The 22,934-nt window shown below is 41.5% G+C and overlaps 3 protein-coding genes across 3 annotated transcripts; all 3 read left to right on the top strand.

Annotated features, from left to right (window-relative positions):
* The first annotated feature begins 4,608 nt into the window (after positions 1–4,608).
* Positions 4,609–7,356, top strand: LOC130703070 (uncharacterized). Its single transcript, XM_057524689.1, has 4 exons — positions 4,609–4,633; positions 4,867–5,018; positions 5,151–5,580; positions 7,172–7,356. Exons 1-4 carry the CDS (start codon positions 4,609–4,611, stop codon positions 7,354–7,356), a joined length of 792 nt encoding a protein of 263 aa, XP_057380672.1.
* Positions 7,357–8,624: 1,268 nt separating this feature from the next.
* On the top strand, positions 8,625–10,139 carry LOC130703071 (uncharacterized). Its single transcript, XM_057524691.1, has one exon. The coding sequence runs from the start codon at positions 8,625–8,627 to the stop codon at positions 10,137–10,139; it is 1,515 nt and encodes a 504-aa protein (XP_057380674.1).
* LOC130703072 (uncharacterized) lies at positions 10,136–10,468 on the top strand. The gene has a single exon (XM_057524692.1). It carries the CDS (start codon positions 10,136–10,138, stop codon positions 10,466–10,468), a length of 333 nt encoding a protein of 110 aa, XP_057380675.1.
* Positions 10,469–22,934: the final 12,466 nt, after the last annotated feature.

The following is a 22,934-nucleotide window of genomic DNA, read 5'->3' on the forward strand; positions in this document are numbered from 1 at the left end:
AAAAATCTTACAGCAATAGATAGCTCTTATCAAGAGTGGGGTGGCAAAGGTGGCAGAAATAGTTAGGTAAAAAAATCAGTTGAATTTTTTTTGCCATCCCCATATCATAAGGGTAAGCAGCGGGTAGGTACAATCTATGTGGGCTGTTTTAGGGGTGACCCAATACTTTATGTCTATGACTTATTTCATAGAATCCTGAACGGATTTTAAATAAAAAATGAGAAAAATAAAGGGCATTATTTTTTCTTTCTAATGCAAAAAACCCGATAATTTTGGGGCAACATTTGTACACGAATAAAATTCCGGCGCGAGACACCTTAGGTCCTATCCTACGCGTTTTAAAATAGCAAAGTTGGAAGGGGGGTGATCCCATCAAAATGTGATTAACTCGGGAGTACAATATTTGGTTGTGGGGGACGGCGTTCGCGCCGTCCCCTGAGCAGCAGAACCTATAATATCAATTGTACCATATTTCACGGGATCCATTCAGTAGGCAGATTTGTCTTAAGGTATGTCATTTGATTTAAAAATGTTCTATTTCTTTAAATATAAAAGGCGTCAAGGAAAATTCAAACATTTACTTGATCATGCACGATTACTAAGTGTTTTTGGTGTAGTAAACGAGGCCTAAACGCTAAGATAGAGAATTTTTCAGATAATTCCAACCAGATAAATTTCGAAACAGACGTTGTTACTTTTACAGTTAACATTGTCAACGGCCAAGGTCAAGTAGAACTCACCCGGTCTCGTCAGCCCCTCCGTCGGGTCCCGTTAGTACTTGAATGGGTGGCCCTTGGGAATACGTGATGCTGTTGGCGTTGCTTTTTTTCATTCGATTAGTTTTTTGTTTTCACCGATACAATATAGTGATGAACCATAAAATGATCATGTGGAGGATTTAAAATATGCAAAATATATTGAGTTTTACCGTGATCGTCTAGTGGTTAGGACCCTACGTTTTGGGGTCTGATAACGCAGATCCGTAGTAACCCAGGCTCGAATCCTGGTCACGGCATTCTGAAGTTTGAAGATGAAACACTGTTAAACACGTTCTCCTGCAATTTAAATTAAAATAGGATAAGAAAAAAAAGTTTTGTGACCCATTTAACTAATGAGTTAACACCGTCGGTTTTTTAAAAAGGGAAATAGATATATGCCGACGCTCTTACGAAATATGTTGCCTACCGGATTGGAGGCTCATCGTTCCTACTGGAACAAAGTAAAGGAAATAGAACTTTTTCGAAGGAGAAATAGGACTGATGCCGAGGAGTAATAGGACTGATGCCATGGAGAAATAGGACTGTCCTTTGAGTTTATAAAAGTCAGTCCTATTTCTCCCAGTCCTATTTCTCCGGTAGAAATAGGACTGGAAAATTTCAGTCCTATTTCTCCAGTCCTATTTCACCGGCTACCCAATTTTTGACAGCTCCATCAAGAGCAGATTCTCTTAAAGAACTGAAACAGAGTGTTCCGTTAGTGGTTGGCATTATCTGCTGGTTCAGCATTTAGCAAGCGATTGGTTACTCGTTCCAATGGATATCGAAGGCTGAAAATCTTGAAGTATTAGTTAACGAATCGTGTTTTTTTCAACTAAGCGAAAGAGTTCAATACAAAAATTTAAGAACTAACTACTAACTAATTCAACTTACCAATTTCGTTTGGCCTAGACTTTGTTTATGTTTCATCTAACAAGGATTAATCTAGTGCACAACCTAACGAAAAAAATGATGTTTACATGAGCTTTACACAACATCGTCTGTTTTAGTGACTGTTTCAAGTCTAACAGAAACCATCAGTTGCTTAATGGTGAATTTTTTTGGTTTACCATTGTGACTTTACCAAAGCGGTTTGAAGTTGTGAAATGAATAAATACCGACTACTTTCAGAGAAAATGCACCCTGGTTTCTATCCAATACCCGGATAAATCTTCGCATTTTACTAAGATTTCCGTGGTTAGGAGCACTGATCAATCTACATGACTTATGATCTATTATGATTTTACGATCGCCCGGTGTTTAGACTGGGAACCCCAATAAAACATTAATAAATTCTTCTTCTGTAATCTAGAGAGTAGCTTGTGTGCAAATTTCAGAGGCAAATCGATAAGAAAATACTCTGGAATCTGCACTTTTTGGTTTTACGTAAATGTAAATTGTAATTGAAAACGCGGCAAATAAACGTAAATGTATATTGAAGCACGGTTCTATCTGCAACAGCAATTAAAACTGCGAACGAGGGCGCGAGGCGCCTGAAGGCCGCAAATCCAAACATTCAACATTTCAAATCGAACTCGTTGGTATTCAGTTCTCTCCATTTCATGGTTTTCTCATTTATTTAAATTCCACCACTGTTCCACCCGAAGAAGTGAATTGAAAGCGGAAAACTTAAAAAAAAACTTCAAACGTCATTCAATATCTAGTACTCAGATTATTATTCCGCATGAGCTTTGCACATTTATAACACTTTTCAAATGGGCGGAGGTCATTGCTGTTGTAGTATTTTACATTTGACACCATACGACGAATAACTCACCCGGTCTGGTCAGCTCCCGGACGTGTTTTTTGACAGCTCCAAAATTATAACAAACTTTAAAAATTTTTCAGCTAATTTTTCATTTCATAATTTCTTCTATTTATCTATTTCTATTTTCTTTTTCCCATTAGTTTTTTGTTTGAATAATATTAAATGCACTTCAAAAGTGAAAATAGTATTACATTCAGTTAGAATAATTTCGTTTCTTCTTAGCTTGTTAGTAAATTTTTTTAGTTTTTGCATCAATTTTTTCAATTAGTTTTGTTTCATTTTGTTTCTCTTTTTCTAGTTAATATTGTTTGCACTGTTAAATTTAAAATAATATTAAATGGTTTTCTCTTTGTCTGTTTCTAATTAAAATTTCATAAAAAGATTTAATAATATGTCTTCTGTATTGAACCCATTTAGTTCACTCTTCACCTCATCTTCACTCACTATTACTTATCTTCAATACATTTCATATTAATATTTCTTTTGTAAGTGCTCCAACAAAAAACTAAATAAAAATATATCCATCTTCAGCTTGGCACAAAATAATAGACCCCATTTTTAAACTGGAAATAAAGAGAGAAAGAAACAATTTTCTTCAGATTCAAAGACGTTGAATACGTTCCTTTAAAAATAGAAATTCATCGTTCCTTCATGGGTATGGGGATAGTAGATGACCAGCTGACGGTAACTGGCTTACATTACCACACCAAAAAAATAGTAGCCAAAATTAAAAACCAGAAGCTTCTTGATAATTTCTTACAAAAACATGGAAACGGAATAGTATATGAAAACCACGGGAAAATGTATAAAATTCCTGTAATTGTTGCTGGGAGTCATTGGGAAAAAATTCAGGTAAAGTATGTCCCGGGCGAAATGGATTTCAAATATATTTACGCAGCATTTTGAGCTGGACAAATAAAACGGTTAAAGCGGAAAAAGCCGAACTTGGGTCTATCAAAACCAAAAAAGAAAAGCTAAGTGTGGAAATGATGGGGATAGCGACGATTGCCCCCTTTAACAAATGCCCCCCCCCCGGCCGTGCAACAGTTGCCCCCCCCCCCACCGACTTTTGCCTCCCAAAAACTAATGCCCCCTTAACTAATTCCCCCTCTTCAACATAACAATAGCCTCCGTTCATAGGCATTCAACAGATAAAACACGTTTATTTTTGCACACAATTTTTCACCGAAGACCCCCGGAGCCGACTCTTCATTTACGGAAACTCCCTGTTTGGAAATTCCGCTTGTTGCCTTGCTGTGTTCGTCGCCCGGAGTTGCTGTGCTCATCTCTGCCTTGCCGTGTCGGGTGCTGTCGTTTGCCATGCCCGATCTTTACCACCCGTGTCCCTCTGCTGGTCTCGTTGCTGTCTTGCTGTGTCCGTCATCCGTCTTCATTGCCGAGTATGTAATCAGCTGGCTGTGCCCGTGTACCGATTGGCGTCATCTGCTGTCTGTGCCTACCATTCCTCTGTTCGGTCTTTCCCCTCTTGCATCGGGCTGTCCACTTCGCAAAAGTCTGCCCACGACGTCCGTTGCCTGTCCAGAGCTGCCTATCTTTCATCGGGACTTCGTATCTATAAATCTAGAAGTATAAATCATGTGTCCGCGGCAATAACCGCCACGCAATATGATACAATTTTGCTGGAATCTGAACGATTCCAGCACCGTTTTCTCCAAGAGTATGTCTGTCACGTACGGACAGTCACTCCTAGAAAGAAGGGACGAGTCCCATACGCTGGTACCAATAACGTATTTAGGCCTAATTAAATTCGATTGCTGAGTCGACAGTCTGCGACATTTGGATATACGCATAAAGAATTCCCCAATCAACAATGCAAACAATCGCAAGGTAGCAGCCAGTTATATTTTATTGAAGCATTTGTTTTTTACATAAAAGTTATAAACAAAAAATGGGGGTCAATTGTTATTTTTTACAAGGGGCATTAGTAAATGGGGCATTAGTTTTAGGGGGCATTTGTCAAACGGGGCAATCGTTCACCAGTGTTGTTTTTCTACAACGGCTTAGACGGTTTTCTCAAGCTTCCCTTTCCCGTACCTTCAACTCTAAAGTGCTCTCTCTGCCCAAATGGTAGATATGGCTCCAACACCATGTAAAAAATGCCGTCGATCACTTGAAATCAAAATATGGTCGGACCATCATCACTAATTACTATTGACAGTCGTGCAATCTTATCTGTGAAGAACGAGTCAGAGCCAAAAGACATCATGCGGTGTGCGAAAAAGCATGTAGTGCAGACAGCAGTAGCGATGAAAACATTTTCATAGGGCAGTCAGAAATTGCAGGGGAGGATCTCATCCTGCCCTATCCTTGTGGAAACTGTAGATGTTCACTTTGCCGTTGGTCTACAATGGCCCGGGGTCATTGGTCTACTCCTCTCCTGCAGAACCCTCCTAACGTTTCAAGAATGGCCTTACCTCCACCAAGCCAGATTCGGAAGACTACCAGTCAGAGGGTGTCCAGGATCTAAGTCCACAGTCAAAACGTAACGTCTTGGTTGTGGAAAATTGGAAATAACAGACCATGTCGTCTGGTGTTGCCAAGTCATCTCAGCTATCTCAATTAATCGACACAATTCTATCCTGGATTTCATGGTAACAGAGGCAGAGGCACATGACCACTCCGTCTCTGTAAATCGGGCAGTTGACTCCCCTGGAGTGCGACCAGACTTCGTAGTAACCTCGACAAATCGTGCCATCATCATTGATGTAACGGTGCCTCTAAGCAGCGCAGAAGGGTTAGAGTATGCCAGGGATAAGAAGATAGAGAAGTACAAACACCTCGGCTCTGTACTTCCTCTAGTCGTTGGCTCACTCGGTTCTTGGCTATCGAGCAACGACGCAATATCCCTAGCCCTGAGCCTTCCTGGAAGACAGTGGAACAACCTTAATTGGAAGATGAAGCTCTTGGCTATCCAAGGAACCACCAAGGTAATAGCTATACACTTGGCATCTCAAACCGAAGAAAGCTATCCACCACCTGAAGAAGATGAGGAAGCAGTAGACATTAGTCCCCTGCAACTAAAACTGCACTCTCTACGTATAAATGTAAAAACAACATTGTATATAAATTTATTCCTAGTTCATTTGGAAATACAATGCATAAAATCTTCTATCAGCTTAATATGTGACACGGGTTCCAATGTACCCTAAAATATTATACTGATTTTTGGAATTCGTTGGGAAATCAATGCATTTACTGATCTTGCCATTTTGTGCCTTAGTGTATGGTGACCTTCCCCTTCCCTTTGGCCCCGTTTTTACATTGTCTGAGGGACAATGGCTGCCAAGTGGATTAATAGCGTAGATGTCGAATTCGGGCTTCAACCGCTGAGATTTGAGTATGCCTGTGTTACGTAGGTTCGTGCGTTGTTGTAAGGGTGAGCCACAAGATCTCTTAGGCCTAGTTGCTGTTCTAGAATTTCGTTGATGTAAGAGGCATACACCACAAATATTTGTCCCAGAACAGCGGGATCACCAGGACAGAATTGGAGAGTAAAAAAGTTTCAATTGTCCTCACGGATAGCAATATTCAGGAGAAATTTGTCCGAATAGCAAGAATACCACAGAATTTAGACTTGGGAGTACTTCAAACCCGCCTGAAAGAATTTGGAACTGTAATTGAAGCTCGGCGGGAGCGCTATCGAGTTGTAAAGGATGACGTCTTATACCCTGTCCTTGCCACTTGGGTGATTGTGCGAATCACGTTCTCCAAACGATGGACTGAAGCCTACTTACCGACTGTGTGACGACGAAAGCCACTATAGCTATAATTGCCCAACTTTAAGACGAAACGAAGATCCTACCAGTTTCCATACCAACCAGCTATGGAAACCAATAAATAGACAGAGACAATAACAGAAATCCCCGTCCCTACACCCGTACCAGTAGACCGGTTTCCAAAGCATTTCTTGAGTGTGGCTTATAAGATCCACTCTCAAGGTGGACTCCCAACCTGGACATTTCTTCCTCTCCACAGAAAGTTCAACCCATTGACATTCCCCTACAACAGATAACGCCACTCCAAATGATATTCCCGAGACACAACCTGACACCTCCGAACCGATAGCAATTTCTATGGTATCGATGGAAACCGACATGAGGGAAGTTGAGACCTTTCAAAACGACAAAATAAGAGACCACCTTTGTCACCGATTTGATCGGTAAGGGCAAGACTCCCTAGAGGGCTCCCTTATCATTTTATCTAGCTTTTGTTTTTCCTTTTGTTTTCTTGGTAGGACGTACGGGTCGATCCAGATCAGTGTTCTTTTTGTGTTCTTTTGTAATCGAACACAGGTGTCGAAATCCCTTCCAAACTTGTCCAACAAAGTGTCTTTTTTCTGTTTTAATACAGTCCATTAAACTTCGTTAGTTTTCATACTTCTACAAGACAGGGGAACCAGGGGCTTTAAGACTTGTCGGACTGTAAAGCCATTGCTACTCTTTCGAGAGACGCAACAAATGGTACCGAAACCCGGGACTCTGGAAATCGAATAGTGTAAACCTCCATTTCCAGCTGTCCAACTTTGTACTGTATCGACCTCGTGGTGTCCACGCTTCGTGTTCACACTAGTCGACTAACCGTTCGAACTGCATCCGTTGATATCATCAACATCCTGTGTATCTTAAAGCATTTGCTACATTGGTGCTTCCTCACTTCAATTGCACGGTGAGTGAGACCCAAGGAATCGCCACGAATTCCACCAAGGAAGAACCTACAATGGCCTTGAAAATCGCTGAGTCGGGGTTGGTTCACCATGGAGGAAGTACAGGAGTCATCTCAAAACCCACCAAGGAAGAATCTGAAATGGCCTAAAAAATCGCAGAGTCGGGGCCCGATCACCATTTTGGAAACATGAGTCACGACTCATCAATTCCCAGTCTTACTCAATCACAAGGTCTACGGAAGAGAGCGCATACCACGCTGTCGACCAGGATCCACGATTGTATCCGTCAACATCGTCAAGGCATTCGCCTCAACAAAGGCAAATTGAGCATATGGCGTACCGAACTCGTACGCCGGTTTGATAATACTATGGAACTTCACGAGAAATATGTGGAGACAGTCACCAATCTACCAGGTAAACTCCGAGCCGAGTGTGAACGCTGGGAAGTACAGTTCACGACAGACCACTAGAGTGTACTGTCAGAGATCGACCAACATCTAGCCTTGCGGTCGACTGTATCGTCACTTGCATCGTCAGTCACTATCAACTCAACAGTGACAAAAGCAAGCCAAAGAGAAAATTCGACTGTATCTGTAAAGATCCAACAGCTCGAAACCCAAGCTCGCCAAACGCAAGATGTTTGAAACCGACATGGGGAGCTTTTGTCAAACATCGTCAAAGACATTAAGAAGTCATATGTGCAAGCCAGACGGCAAAGTGAATCGTTACACGCGATCGAAAAAATTCTACAATCGATCCAGGAGGTTTTAACGAAAAATTTTTAGCAACCGTCGAAAAGAAGATGAGGATATTCGACTCAAGTCTGCGACGGGCCAAATGGTGGAAGAGAACGAGTCAAATTCAAAGAAAGTCGAAGAGAGACTAGAGGCCATTCAGAGAACTAGCGAATCGCAGTCCAAAGAACTCGACAGGCTAAAATACCTTATAAAGCAGACGTGTACAAAAATGTGTAGACAATGCCCCGAGGGTGAAAATGTATCATCCCAAGGTCGGCTGGACACGTCGATACAACGGATGTTGTCTCAGCGTCGCGAAGCTTTAGGATGACCGCAAGGCAGTATACCCCATCCTCACCGCCACAGGCAGTCAGCCTTTTAGAACATTGCAGAGAAGCGGGGTTCAGATTTTGCAAAACTGATGGCTGGTCATTCAGCACTTCCACCACCACCAGTCGTGCCCAAGAGAAATGGGAAGGGATATGCAACTTCCTATGTTTCTACCATCAACCACGTCACCCCCTCAACGTCTGAAACAAACTTGCTGCAAACAAAGGGGGAAGTCTGCGGGTGAACCCACACCCAATACAACCTCGTTTAGCCAAACCAATGGCAGCCCAACGTGCTTTGTCTGCATAGAGCCAATCCAAAGAATTGAAGAGTGCAACACCTTCAGGTAGATGTCTCCAACACAAGGAGCGGAGACCGTCTTTAAAGCAGGTCGGTGTCTCCTATGTCTCACAGGAAAGCACACCAGCCGATTCTGCAGACTGAAATCGATTCGATGTACGGTCGAAGGATGCAAGAATCCGGCGCACTCGACGTTGCTTCATGGTTCCGAGTTTTCCACAAAAGCCAATGCAAGCACCTCCAGTAACTACAAGACTACACCAGAATCGAAACCACCACGTAGAGTGACTTTCGACAACAAAGTCGACGAAGCCTTCCTTGGTGCATTATCACGCACCGGGTCGGACACACCACGTCGAGTGCTCTTTAAAATTGTTGTTCTTCGTCTACAACAGGGAGAGAAAGTCTTCGATACCTTTGGATTTATAAACAGCGGAAGCGACTCCACCTTAATCCGAAGTGATGTGGCCAGAACCAAACTAGGTTTATCCGGGCCAACAACGAAGATCAACGTGACTTCTTACGACGGGGGAGTTACTCCAGTCAATGCTCACATAGTAGACTTCATCAGTTCGCGAGACGGGTCGACTTCGTTCAAAGCAAGAAGAGCTTATGCATTAGACAATCTACAGGTTGCTCAAAATCCAACCTTTTCGGGCTTACAAGCAAAGGCATTCCCTCATCTACAAGGCCTGAAGCTCCCAGAAGTCCAATCAGACCAAGTTACGATTCTAATTGGCCTCGATGTAGCAGACGCTCACGACCACAGCGAATCGCGTAAACCAATGGATGGGTCAACTGGACCGGTGGCTTTCAACACACCGTTTGGATGGTGCTTGGGAGGCAAAGTGGGCCCGCAAAGCGAACATCAGCAAACAAGCCATTATGTAGCTCACATCACATTGAAGGAAGAAGAAAGGAACCTTTCCGAACTTGTCGAGCGTTTTTGGAGGCTGGAGGCGAAAGACTCTGTGCAGCCTCCTACACTCATGTCAGCAGAAGATCGTGGAGGAGAGGAGATCCTGAAAAGGACCTCCAGATACATAGAGAATCACCATCAAGCCGGTTTGATGTGGAAAACCGACAACCCAGAATTGCCGGACAACCACAGTATGGCGCTCAGCCTCCTTTTCCAAATCGAACGGCGATTCAAGAGAGATTCCAGTTACGCCAAACGTCACGACGACGTCATCCAAGAATACATAAAACTTGGCCATGCTCGTCTCTTATCAACCGAAGAAGCTAAATGGAGAACACCGAAGACAAACTACATGCCTCATCATGGTGTTCAAAGTTCGACGAGTTTGACGACAAAAACACGAGTGGTCTTCGACTGTTCAGCAGAGTGTGAAGGTACCTCCTTGAACAAAAATCTTCTTCGTGGCCCGAACTACCTCCTAAACTTACTTGCAATAATCTTGCTCTTTCGCAAGCACCAAATTCCCATCAGTAGTGACATCGATAAGATGTATCATCAAGTTCTAGTTCCAGAGGAGGATCAAGATGCCTTTGGATTTTTATACCGGTCGCCAAGAACACGTCGTCAGCGCTTAGGTACAGAATGACAGTTCATGTATTTGAGGCCGTCTCGTCACCGTTGACTTGCTTGTTCGCCTTAAACAAAACAGCCGAAGGCAACAAAACGAGATTTCCAGACGCAGCAGCCAGTGTAAGAACAAGTTTCTACGTCGACAACTATTTGGATTCGTTCAATTCGGAAGAAAAGGCAATAAAACGGGCCCGCCAGCTAAAGGCATTGTTGCAACTGGGGGGTTTTAATCTCACCAAGTGGTCATCGTCGTCAAGAAAGGTCCTAGCAGCGCTCAAACCATTAGGCTTGGCCAATCCAAAACTGGATTTAGATTTAGCCAAAAGCCCATGGATCGCGCCCTAGGTATTCTTTGGGACAGTGAAATCGACGCGTTCACTTTCAAGGTGGGAGAGAAAATTCAGTTGCACGCCACACCCACTAAAAGAAATCTCGTAAGTGTGGTGGCCACTGTATACGATCCGCTTGGGTTCGTTGCTCCCGTGGTGTTCGCCATGAAGATGTTGACGCAGGAAGTATGGCGAGCCAAGGTGGATTGGGACGAAGAGCTACCCGAACCCTTGAAATGTTAATTTCAAAAATGGTGTCAAAGTTTGTCAAACTTAGCACACATCACAGTTCCCCGATGCCTAGTAAACGAAGAGCATCCAACAACTCAACGGATACACATATTTGCCGACGCCAGTCAACTAGGTTTTGGTTGATATCTTTCATCACGGCCAAAACGCATGTTGCACCGCTAAAATAGCTCTCGATCCCTCAGCTCGAACTTCAAGGAGCTGTCGAAGCTTTACACCTGGCCATAATAATTTTCCGTGAGATGAACCTGGATCTGAGCCAAACCACGTTTCACTTCGACTCCCAGACAGTTCTTAGATGGATCCATTCTGCCAACGTCAAATACGAAGTGTTTGTGGGCAATAGAATTGAAAAGATTTTAATGAACACCGATTGTCGACAATGGCGCCACGTACCAGAAATAATGAATCCAGCAGACGTTTGCAGTAGAGGACTGGATCCCGAAAATCTCAAAGAATTGCAGCAGTTCCATCAAGGACCTGCCTTTCTGTTGTTGAAACCTCCATTATGTCCAAAGTGGGATCAGATCGAACAAAACGACCATGAAGATCACGAAGCCATTCATGTCTACACAACAAAAACCGAGCCCAGTGATAATGTGATTGACCAGTGCGTAGAATATTATTCAAACAAAGTTCGCCTGGAGCGAGTGCTTGCGTGGTGTTTGCGTTTCATTGTAAACTGTTGTACCAAAGTAAAGAAATTGAAGGTGACTTCAGGAGAACTGACGCCAGTCGAAAGTGAAGCAGCTCTGGCAATGTGCATTCAACGTGCACAAGAAGTGGCATACCCAGAAGATGTGTTGTTCTTGAAAAAGGGAAAGGAACTGCCAAACAACACCTAATGCGAGTGGGCGGTCGAATTGGTCAAGCACCTGTCGACTATGTAACAAGACATTCAGTGATTTTACCTCCAGATGAACGTATCACAAGTCTAATAGTCTGGGATGCTCACGTTCGAAATTACCACATTAAGGCCGACCGCTTATTGTGCGAACTTCCAACGATGTACTGGATAACCGCTGGACGAAGGGTAATCAAATCTCTACTCAACAAGTGTATTCCCTGCAAGCAGTGTTTCCACTTTCCCAAAAGAGGTATCCCTAGAACGTTGCCAAACTGGGGTCACAAATCCCTATTGAAAAAAAAATAAAATCCCCAGAAAAATCCCTATTTAAAAAAATAACATCCCTAGAAAAATCCCTATTTTTTCATGAAAAGCCTAGCAATATGTACATTTCGGAACATATTTTTCATGCCATAAAATTTCTGGAAATATTTTATTTAGGATTTAGAAAAACATGCTATTTTTAGTATTTTATTAATTATTTTTATTTCTTAATTTTCCTTCCATAATTTAATGAACAAACAATACGTAAAACGCAAATATAAGGCAAATTCATGGTTAGCAGAAAAATAACCAGGTTGATGACTTGACAAATAAAAGTAGTTAAGGCATTAAAAGAACTGCAATTATTGCAGTTCACGCTGATATAGAATTCAGTGCAATCCGTGTAGTTCATGGCCTATTCATGACTGGGTATTGTGGCACTTGCCTTAACTTTGGCAACAGACTGAATGATTTCATCAGTTACGACAGCTGTACTTGAAGAAAAGCCTTGGTTTTTCAACCAATTCATTATTCGCATAGTACTTGCGATTGTCATATTATGAAACCGATTGCGATCATCAGTTTTGATCTTGGCCATTGTGCTAAATGCTCGCTCGCTCGAAGCGTTGCTGCACGACATTGATAGCATGAACTGTATAACGACACAAAGATTTGGGAATAACTTTTCTTTTGATTTCCCGCTATCTAAATTCAAAACAACATTCCAATAATGTTCTACGGACATTCCAGAAACATCGGACTCTTGATCTGCATAAAAAACAGATACGTTTAATAAAGCGTGCTTTCTCCATTCAAACTCAGCAGCCGATTGCTTAACAGTTTCTTTAATAACCGGAAATCTTTGAAATAACTCGACAATCAACTTTGGATTTGCTTTCCGGGCATAGACAGGGAATACCAGCTTGCAAAATTTAAAATAAGGATCGTCGAAACTGAATCGCGCTTGAAACTGGTTGATGGCTGAAATGTAGAACGTCCTACAGTTCACGCGAATCTTCTGTATATCCCCATCGCACAAGTCAGTCTCCTTCAGGGTCTCCTCTGCCAAAATACCTGAAACATAAAAACATTAAGTATCCAAACGAGGCAATTCAATGAAAAATAATTACTAACCAAGATAAACATGCACAACAGGAATATAGTGCTCCTCCAAAGAAGGGTCAAGCTCTAGCGGCTCGGTTTCTTTTACATAAGATGATTCCATAAAGTTATTGGCAAAATCACGAATCAGGACACGTACTCTGTCTCTTAGAGTATACAACAGAGGAGATTCGGCTTGAAACACAGTGTTGAAGTCGTTTATGCAATGAAGTGCATAAGACATAAATTCTAAATACGGCTTCGTCGTGGGATCGTTCAACATTTGCAGAATTTGGAGGCTTTCACAATCTTCGTCATCCTTACATTTGCTTACTGCGTCAGTGAAGTACAGCTTTAATGGGGGAAACTGCTCCAGTACACGATTCACCGCTGCTTCCAAAGACAACCAACGAGTATCAGCCGTTCTGAGGATAGCATGAGGTTCAATATCAGTGAATTTCTGGAATTCTGAAAATGTTTTCCTTCTGCCAGCGCTTCTTGAAAAGTGATTGAACAGCCACTTTAGACCGGTCTCCAAAATTTTAGGCAACTTCTTGCAAGCATAGCTTGCACAGAGATGCGACAAATGACAGGAGCATTTAACTGCTAGAAGTTGAGGCAGTTTGGTTTTCAGCAACGAGGTAACGGATTGATGGATGCCAAACATGGTATTGCATGTATCTGTGCTGAAGCCTACTAATCTGGAATGCGTGGGAAAATGTTCGTTTAGTTAGCATTCCAAATAAATAAGCAATAACACATACCTTTGCAATGGAATATTCCGTTCTTCAAACAAATGAATTAAGTTCATGAAAAGAGTTGACGCTTTGCCGTCTTCACAATGCACAAGATCGAGCAGTTCTACTACTGTCTTAGCTTTAGTAACATTATAATACTCTACCATCACCGCCCACTGTTTTTGAACACTAACATCAGTTGTTTCGTCCATAATAACGGAAAAGAAAACGGTTCTCAAAGTTTTTGAAATATCTGCTTTGAAATGTTTTCCTAAACCTGGATATTAATGCATGAAAATCAAACATTTGTTATTACAGTACTACAATTTATAACTTACCAAATCGAATAACATTTCCACACTTCTGTTTTGCCATTGCAAGTTGCTGCAATGCGACGTCTCGAGGAAAACACACACGTAGAAGGCTTATTAGATCTTCAATCAAACTTATTGGAAGGTTGTTTTCAATTAAAAACAACACTAGCTTTACTTCCAAAATAATGGTTTGCTTCTCTGTGGGACAATTCAGATACAAATCCAATTTTTCTCGTAAGCCTGCGTTTTCTTCTAAAACTTGTTTGAAACGCTGATGTCTAGGAGTGTGGCAATGTCTCTGCAGTTCAGATTTACCATTGGTTTTAAACTTGCAAACCTTGCAATAAGCCACGTAACACTTCTGAGAGGTATTAAACCTTTTCTCAAGCCAGTCTGAAAACTCTGCAATTGCAACCAGCCCTGTACAAAGTTTTGCTTGTAAATTTTCTTTTTCTTACATTGGCTATTCTTTTCCTTGCCACTTGCTCCCTTCTTGGATTTCACACTACGTCTATTAGACACTGTGGGTAGGACCTGAAATCATATATACAAAGGAAATATTAGATACATTACGCTGAAAATGCAAGTGTAGTATCGTGGAATAAATGGGCAAAGTGTGATATAACTACCTCATTGTTTATGTCCTGAGTTTCGCTCTCATACTCAGACTCAGACCCAGATGAGAGAGATGACAGAGTAATTTCGTTTGCCTGATGTTGTTCTATAGGCTCAAAATCACTTTGCGTTAGATCTGCTGGACTATCACTTTCAGTGAGCTTTTTCGGGAAGAAAAACGTTACTTTGAATTGTTTGGGTGTATTATTCTTTTGCTTGAACTCTTGCTTTCCTACAGAAAGTAACAAGTTGAAATTAGAAAATTTGTTTTAAAAAATGTAATAAAATCTTAAGTGTGCTCACCTGATTCATTTCTGCTGCATCTAAGGATCTTGAGGATTTAGACTCATGGGTCGTCATGGTCAATTGATCATCAGGTAAAGATCAAACATGTAATAAGTAATGGCGTCACAGCCTCATAGAACCTCGATGACTTTCAAACCTATAGTTAAGAAAAGCGACATTGAAATAATAAGGCCTGTAGGCTGCTACGTTATAAGTGCATAATCTATAGGCGTATGGCCCATCGCCCATGGTTCACCGTTGCCCACTTGGTGGCGCTTATTGAGAAATATTTTACTTTTGAAGTTGTATAGAGGCGCCAAAGGCAACAACGGCTGTCCAAAAATTTCAAAATCCCCAGAAATCCCCAAAAAATGAAATAGTCCCTGGACAATCCCTGAAACCCTAGATTTCAAAAAGTACACCCTAGATTCCAAAAATTGTCCTGAAAATCCCCCTAAAAAGGGTAATATCCCTAACAGTGGAATGGCTGCCTGCAAGCGAAGAAACTCACAACCAGTCGCACCACTCATGGCTCAGCTACCAGTTCATCGTATAACGCCTTTCTTGCCTCCGTTCGCTGATACAGGAGTGGACTATTTTGGTCCACTGACTGTCAAAGTAGGAGGGAGAGGGCGATGGCACGAAAAAAGATGGATCTGCCTTTTTACGTGCCTTACAACCCGAGCAGTGCATCTAGAAGTGACTGCCAGCCTCAGTGTAGAGGCATTTTTATTGGCCTTTTCTCGATTTTCCAGCATAAGGGGAAAGCCAGTCGTTGTTTATAGCGACAATGGCACAAATTTTGTAGCTGGAGAAAGGGAGTTGAACGAGGCAGTCGAAGAACTACACAACAGCAAAGACTACCTGGAAGCACAATTGACTTGTTCACACATTGAGTGGCGTTTTTCCCCGCCGAGTGGACCTCACTTCGGGGGAGTTTGGGAGAGGCTCGTGCAATCCTGCAAAGAGCTATGAAAGTGACCCTCGGAAATAGTGTCGTAAGTGACCAAGTCTTAAACACTGTTCTGGCAGAGATCGGAGCATTGCTTAACGCTCGACCGCTAGCTCATCTCAGCAGCTCAGCAGAAGAGCGAAGATCTTGGGTTTTGCTGACCCATCCTCCCGTGGACGCTAGTGTCGTAAAACAAACTATCGTTGCTCTAAATTCCAGCCGAAACTACGTCGAAAAATCCTGTGTGAAGAAATCATGGCGACCATCCCACCACGCTATTCCCCGAGGCAAGGCGATCCACAATCCACTCCCACGGTATCACTACCAATTGTAGCCGCCCCACGCTTTACGCCGTCGGTGCCGTGCTTTGTGGATCACGTAGAAACCTTGCAGCCACACAACATCGACCAGTGCCGAGTCTTCGTAGAAAAATTGACGGCCACTGAACGAGCGAAGCTGATTGCCCACCGTTCGCTATGCTCCCGTTGTTGGGAAAGGGGAGCCTTTACCGGAGAGGCGAAGCATATAGGATCCAGCTGCTTGCATCCTCGACATTGTTTCCGCTGTAACAGCGCCACTCATCATCAATTGCTTTGTCGAGCTAATTTCGTCACTCGCCAGAGCGACCAGTAATGAGCTTCAGGTGTGCTTTGTGGTCGACTGTGTTCTTTCCCTCAACTAAATATTGTTCGTTGAAGTAACGAACAAGGGCCCGCTGTCACTGATTTGATCGGTAAGGGCAAGACTCCCTAGAGGGCTCCCATATCGTTTTATCTAGCTTTTGTTTTCTTGGTAGGACGTACGGGTCGATCCACCCACACGGCACATCTCCTTCCTGGGAGCCTCCTAAAAGGTTCTTAGCCTCCCCAGCGCATCAATCATGCCGTTGGGAAGCACTGAGGAAGGCCACAAGCAGGTAGAAAATTTGTCGAGGAGCATGCTAATATATGCAATTCAAGAAATTTGTTGGTGATATTCTCAGGAGTGTTTTAGAAGCTCCCTTCATGAAAGTAAGACTCATGCGTTGAAATAATGGGGAAAATAAATCGATTTCATCTTACCAGCTAAAAATTGCCTATGGACTAACATATTGCTCCTCCATGATACGTAACTGAACATGTAATTTCATGGTAATTTTATAAATTACCCATGATGTTGTTCTTACTAATGTCCTAATAAATATTGCATTTCAGAAATTTCGACGTTGTACAAACATAAATTTGAATCGCTTCGTGCCCTTTATGTGATAAAAAAACGAATGGATTTGGTAAAGACATTATAGCTGTATTCAAAATTGTCATGTAATAAACCATATTCGTATGGAACGACCGGTGAACTCATAAATGTGTAGCAGAGATATATTGATTTTGGAACTAGGAGATGTGATAAAACAGCTCCCAATATCCCGTCATCGAGCTTGAGGGACAAGGGAATTTCCATGATTAATAGTACTTCAATGGCTCAGGGTAATAGCTGGGAGTGGCGTACGTTGTTTTTGTGATAAGCTGGAGCCTCTGTGTAGTAACTGGGAGCGGCGTAAGTGGTAGTGTAGTAACTGGGGGCGGCGTAAGTGGTAGTGTAGTAACTGGGAGCGGCGTAAATGGTAGTGTAGTACTCTGGCGCTTTTGAAGTGTAGTATTTGGGGGCTTCAGTCTGGTAGTAGGTTGGAGCTGAGCAGTACTTCATTGCCTCGGGGTAGTAGGTGGGAGTAGCATATGTCGTGGTGTAATATTCGGGTGCCTTTATAGTGTAGTAAATGGGGGCTGCATACGTCGTGATGTAGTGTTCTAGAGCCTTGGTGGTGTAGTACTCGGGAGCATGGGTGGTGTAGTAGCTAGCGCACATATATCGTGGTGTAGTAAGGCGCCGGAGTAGTGTAGTATTCAGAAGAAGACGATCCCATGGGTCCACCGACGACACGTCTAAATTACATGTAATGACGTAGCAGCCAATATTCTTGCCCCGCCTTTTAGCAATTCCTCCTTCCCATCAATTTCGATAAATAAAACTGTAATTCAAAAGACGAAGAAAAAAGATTGGCTAGATTCTTTAAAATACTCAATGATTTTTTAAGTAAATGCATTGTGTGCGCACTTTCAGAAGAAACATCAAATTGTTTGGTTCGTAAAAAAAGACAAGAAAAAAGACGAAGAAAAAAACACACACTGAATAAACATATAAAAATTATGATCTAAGAATATCGTTAATAACCCACCTCAAATCCTAAGCAATATGAAACCTTCTACAACGGATAGTGGTCAAGTAACTTGTTCAATCCGGTTGCATGCAATGCATGTGCATGCTAAAAGGTCAGTCGCTCAGATATTCTTCAATGCGAAACAGGAATCATGAACCACAGCCACTAACACTGTTGTTGACAAACAGTATTATATGAAGCTACAAAGGAAAAACATTTTAAATGATTGATAAAATGCAAAAAACCTTTTACGTTGGAAGTAGAGAGGCAGATAAACGTGAGAACCACAACTCATAAATCGTTTTCGTAGTGAACAGGCTCCATATACAATTCGAAGCAATGTGCTATTTTTTTTCTTCAATTACTGGCAAAATAAGATTATGTCCACTCCTATATATATATGCGATGAACTGCAAAAAAATTTACCTTCAGTCTAGAGCAGTGTAATCCTAATCAACATAAACTCACCTTGTTTTCATAAACCGCAGCGTCTTTCCTTAAGCATTAGACTAACAATGGCTGCCAAATGCAATGTTTACATCGCTATGGAAGTTGCCAAATGAATAAATTGACACAAATTATTTTAAGAAGCAAAATAAAATTTAAGTTTAAATTAAGTTAAAATTTTGACGTCGTAAATACCGAATTTTTAACATCTAATAACACATTGATATTGTTACATAACAAACATGTTTTCGAGATAAATAGAATTGTGTTTAGGGAATGAAGAAAGCTGGTAGTCCTGAATACGTCTGCGCATTCCAGTTCGGACCACCAGTGTGCATTTCAGTTCAGAGGACTAACAATCACATTTACTGCTCCAGCGTGTGTTTGTGGATAACAGGTTTGTTAATAGAATATTAAACTTATCAAAGACCATAACGAATTATGATTTTGTCTGATCCAGACCTTTACCTTCTCTCGCTTATTCCGCCTTCGTTCTGTCGAAGAATTTGTTGCCATCGGCACCTGTTTTGCCTTACATTTGCTGCTCTCACCAAACATTTTTTCGCTAATTTGCTGCGGTCCCGAGCTATCTTGCCGTTTTTCCGTTGCCTGCAATTTGAATTTATTTGTGGATCCCCAAAAGGTAACTAGAATTTTTTTATTTAGTGCTGGACTAGCTGGACATAGGAGATCGGGCTTGATACGGCGGCACCGTTTCAAGTGACCGACACTATTAGTTAAGAGTAAGGGCATTGTTGCTACACTTTGTGTAAGTATCATCAATGGGCATAGGTACCGGGATTCGTCATAGTGCTGTTGTGGCCAGTTGTTTGACCCAGGGCAAGGTCTTAAATTGCATTAATGATTAAGTTTTCATGGGAAACAGGGCTAAATTTTTCAAGCTTTGTTGACATAAAGCTTTATTGTAATAACGAAAAAAAATTCTTAGCCTAAGTAATAAGTATTTTTCCGTCCTCAACAGTCGTGTTGGTAATTTTGTATTGCAGAACTAGCTGCAGGAACTTTCACGGATTGTGGTGATGATCACCTATGGGCTCTTTCGGTACCATAGAGGAGATGGAAAAAACCCTGAGCGACCAACAAGCTCGGCAGGAAATGGTAATGGAACAAAATTATAATTCTTTTAAAATTCCCTCCACAGTTCATCTAAAATATTTGTGTTTATATTCAGGTTCTAATTTTGCTCCGAATGGGTGGGGTGAACCTCCAAAACACAGTATATTCCATAATGGAAAAGCTGTTTACTTGCAAAATTGGAATGCAATGTACATGGACGGGAAAATCCACTAAGGAGTTTGAGAAAGAAAAATGTTCTAATTTGACAAATATTTACGCTGCAATTTGGGGTAGCTGGTTGTATATATTCATTTATTAAGTTCTTACTCTATAAGGAAATTAATTGTTGCTTTTTGTAGGTGCCGTTCTCGCAAACAAAAACCTTTCCGGTGATGAAAAAACCTCAGTGAAGATACAGTTTCAAGTAACTGAATGGCTTCGTCATTGCCGGCAAAATTCCTCTAAAGGATCAATTAATAAGATTGAATTTCAATAAACCATTAAAAATATTCAAGTGTCTTTTAGTATTCATTTTTTATTTTACATTTACATATTTAATTGCATTTAAATATAATTGGTATTATATTGGATGCTAATACCATGGGAGGGTTATTGGTACTACCTGAGGATGATGCAAGAGGTACTGAGGAGCTTGTCAGGCAGCTACAAGGCAACCAAAAAGAAGGTTGTAAGAGGATTCGAGGACGGTTATGGGAAAGACTGGGGAGGATAGCAGGATGTTCTGCGGAGGTACCTAGGAGCCAGTTGTGCCGTGTGGGCAGATCAGTGTTCTTTTTGTGTTCTTTTATAATCGACACACAGCTGTCGAAATCCCCTCCAAACTCGTCCAACGAAGTGTCTTTTTTCTGTTTTAATACAGTCCTTTAAACTTCTTTAGTTTTTTTATTTCTACAAGACAGAGGAACCAGGGGCTTTAAGACTTGTCGGTCTGTAAAGCCATTGCTACTCTTTCGAGAGACGCAACAACCTTAAAGTCTTAACTGTATTACGAAACAAACGATTTAAACTTACCTTGACGAATCAAAACTCTAAGCCAACCTTGTACTTATCCCAACCCAAGAAACCTACCAAATGACTACGAAGTTAAAAATCGTTTCTATCAACATTGGAGGTATTAAGTCAGTCGAGGACGTCAAGTTCTTTTTAACTTCTGCAAGGACGAAAACCTAGATATTGTGAAACTTCAAGAGGTAGCATTTCATACTTGCTCAGTTATTGAAAGCTATTATCATTTGTTTGCAAATGTCGGCCCCATAAAAAATGAAACAGCTATTCTTATAACACAGGGTCTGAACTATGCTCGCTTACATCTGGAACCAGACGGAAGGCTAATTTCTATTGACGTAAAATGTTTCCGTTCATTAACATCTATGTCCCGTCAGGTAGTCACGTTAAGACTGATAGAAACCACTTCCATCGTCATACCGGCCCTTGCTTACATACTTTCTACTCGACTGCCCTTCGTTTTGGCAGTAGATTCGTTGACAACATCCAAGATAAGCCAACAACCCAGTGTCTCCCTTCCTCATTTAATGTCGTCAGCTATTCTTTGAAAGAACTGGTTACCGGTTTAGATCTGGTAGACATCTGGAAAAAGCTGAATTATAATAAACCTGGTCACACCTTTCAACACCCAGTCGGTTCTTCTAGGCCTGATAGGGTATATGCTAGCCGATCTTTTGCACGATTTTTAAATATTTGTTTGCAATTTAATCGGTTAGTGATCATCAGTCAGTACAGTCAACCCTTACTTGCAATCTCGATCTCCCGCATTGTACTAGGTCTTCTGCTGGGTAGTGGAAATTAAAAACTTTTATATTGCCAGAAGATGGTTTTCAGAAATATGACCCTAATTTTATTTAGGAATCTGCCAATCATCCTCTCATGGAAACGGATGTAGCAAATTGATGGCAGAGTGTCCTGAACCGGGTATCAAGCGCATTTCGGTGGATTATTCTAGGCAAAGAGCTCGAATGATTAGAACAACCAAGTCTCCGTCAGCCCAATCAGCACCAGCAATCTTGCAATCAGGAGATGGCTAAAGCTGATACCTCTGATTGTGTTGCCTTCCACCAGTTGTTGAAATTTTCGTCGTCCTTGGAGGCGATCACACTGAAAGGCGATGGGATTCATTTTCGTTGCATTGAGTGGCCAAGAGTTGAGGAAGCTAATATTTTGCATGTAAATAAAGCTATTAATGCAAATTTCAAGAAAGAAATCATTTCAAGAAAGGCTGAACCAAACTATAATATACCATCCTGTTTACCTAGGAGGTCTAGGAATGGTCACCAAGTAATCCGGAAAGTTCTCTATTTCGGTATTGTGGCTCTTTCCACTCCGAAGGTTATTACCAATTGCATTAACAACACCGTGCCCATAGCAGTCATGAAGAGGCTTACTGACTTTCAGGAACCCCTACATCTGAGAGACTGTCTTCCTCTTCAACCAGCGACTTTTCCTAACCAGGACGAGATACCATCGGTTGGATTCGGCCAAAGATGTGACGTGTCCCATTTGCCATCAGTATCCCGAAACCGATGAGCATCTGACGTTTCAGTGCCCTGGATGCCTTATCGTTTTAAGCTGGTTAGCGGAATTGTGCATCTAATGGGCTTCAGTGCTTCAAACTAAAATCTGGACATCGGCACTTTTTAGCCAATAGGTAATTTGCTATAAACACATACTTTTCTGGCTGCTTATATTGACCACCGGGATGAAAAAAAACAACCTTTTCATTCCCTGTCAAGAAAAAGTAGAAAGCTAAAGAAAAGCACTTCCGGATGCCAGATTCCAGATTCAGATATTGCCCTCCCCAGATAAGTCTCCCACTCCCTGCGCATTTTTCAGTTTCAAAAATGTTGTATGTGTTCCTTTAGAAGGCGAAATGTGGATTATCCGTATGGGATAATAGAAGACCAGCTAACTTTTATTGGCATGAATTACCACACCAAACAAATACTCCTGATAATTCCTTACTCTTTGATAATTTTCGAAAGAAACATGGGAACGGCATATGAAAAACTGAGGGAAAAATGCATAAAATTCATGCAATCGTTGCCGGGAGTCCGTGGAAAAACATCAGGTAAAGTATGTTCCTAACGTGATGCATTTTAAATATATTTACGCAGCATCCGAGCTATACGAGGAATTCGAGAAAAAAGTTAAAGGAATTGAGTGGGACAAACCGAATTTGGATGTTATATAAAACCAAAACGGAAAATTAAGTGCGAGAATGATTGTAAACAATTATTATAGAAACCCGATTTTGAGTTATCTATAGGGAGCCGGTTAAAAAAATGCCACATGTTATTCGATCAGTATTGTAAGGTTCTCATAACCGTTTATTATACCCCAGTACAAGTGCACACAGTGACAG

The sequence above is a fragment of the Daphnia carinata genome, chromosome 5 (assembly GCF_022539665.2).
Source record: "Daphnia carinata strain CSIRO-1 chromosome 5, CSIRO_AGI_Dcar_HiC_V3, whole genome shotgun sequence".
Classification (NCBI taxonomy): domain Eukaryota; kingdom Metazoa; phylum Arthropoda; class Branchiopoda; order Diplostraca; family Daphniidae; genus Daphnia; species Daphnia carinata.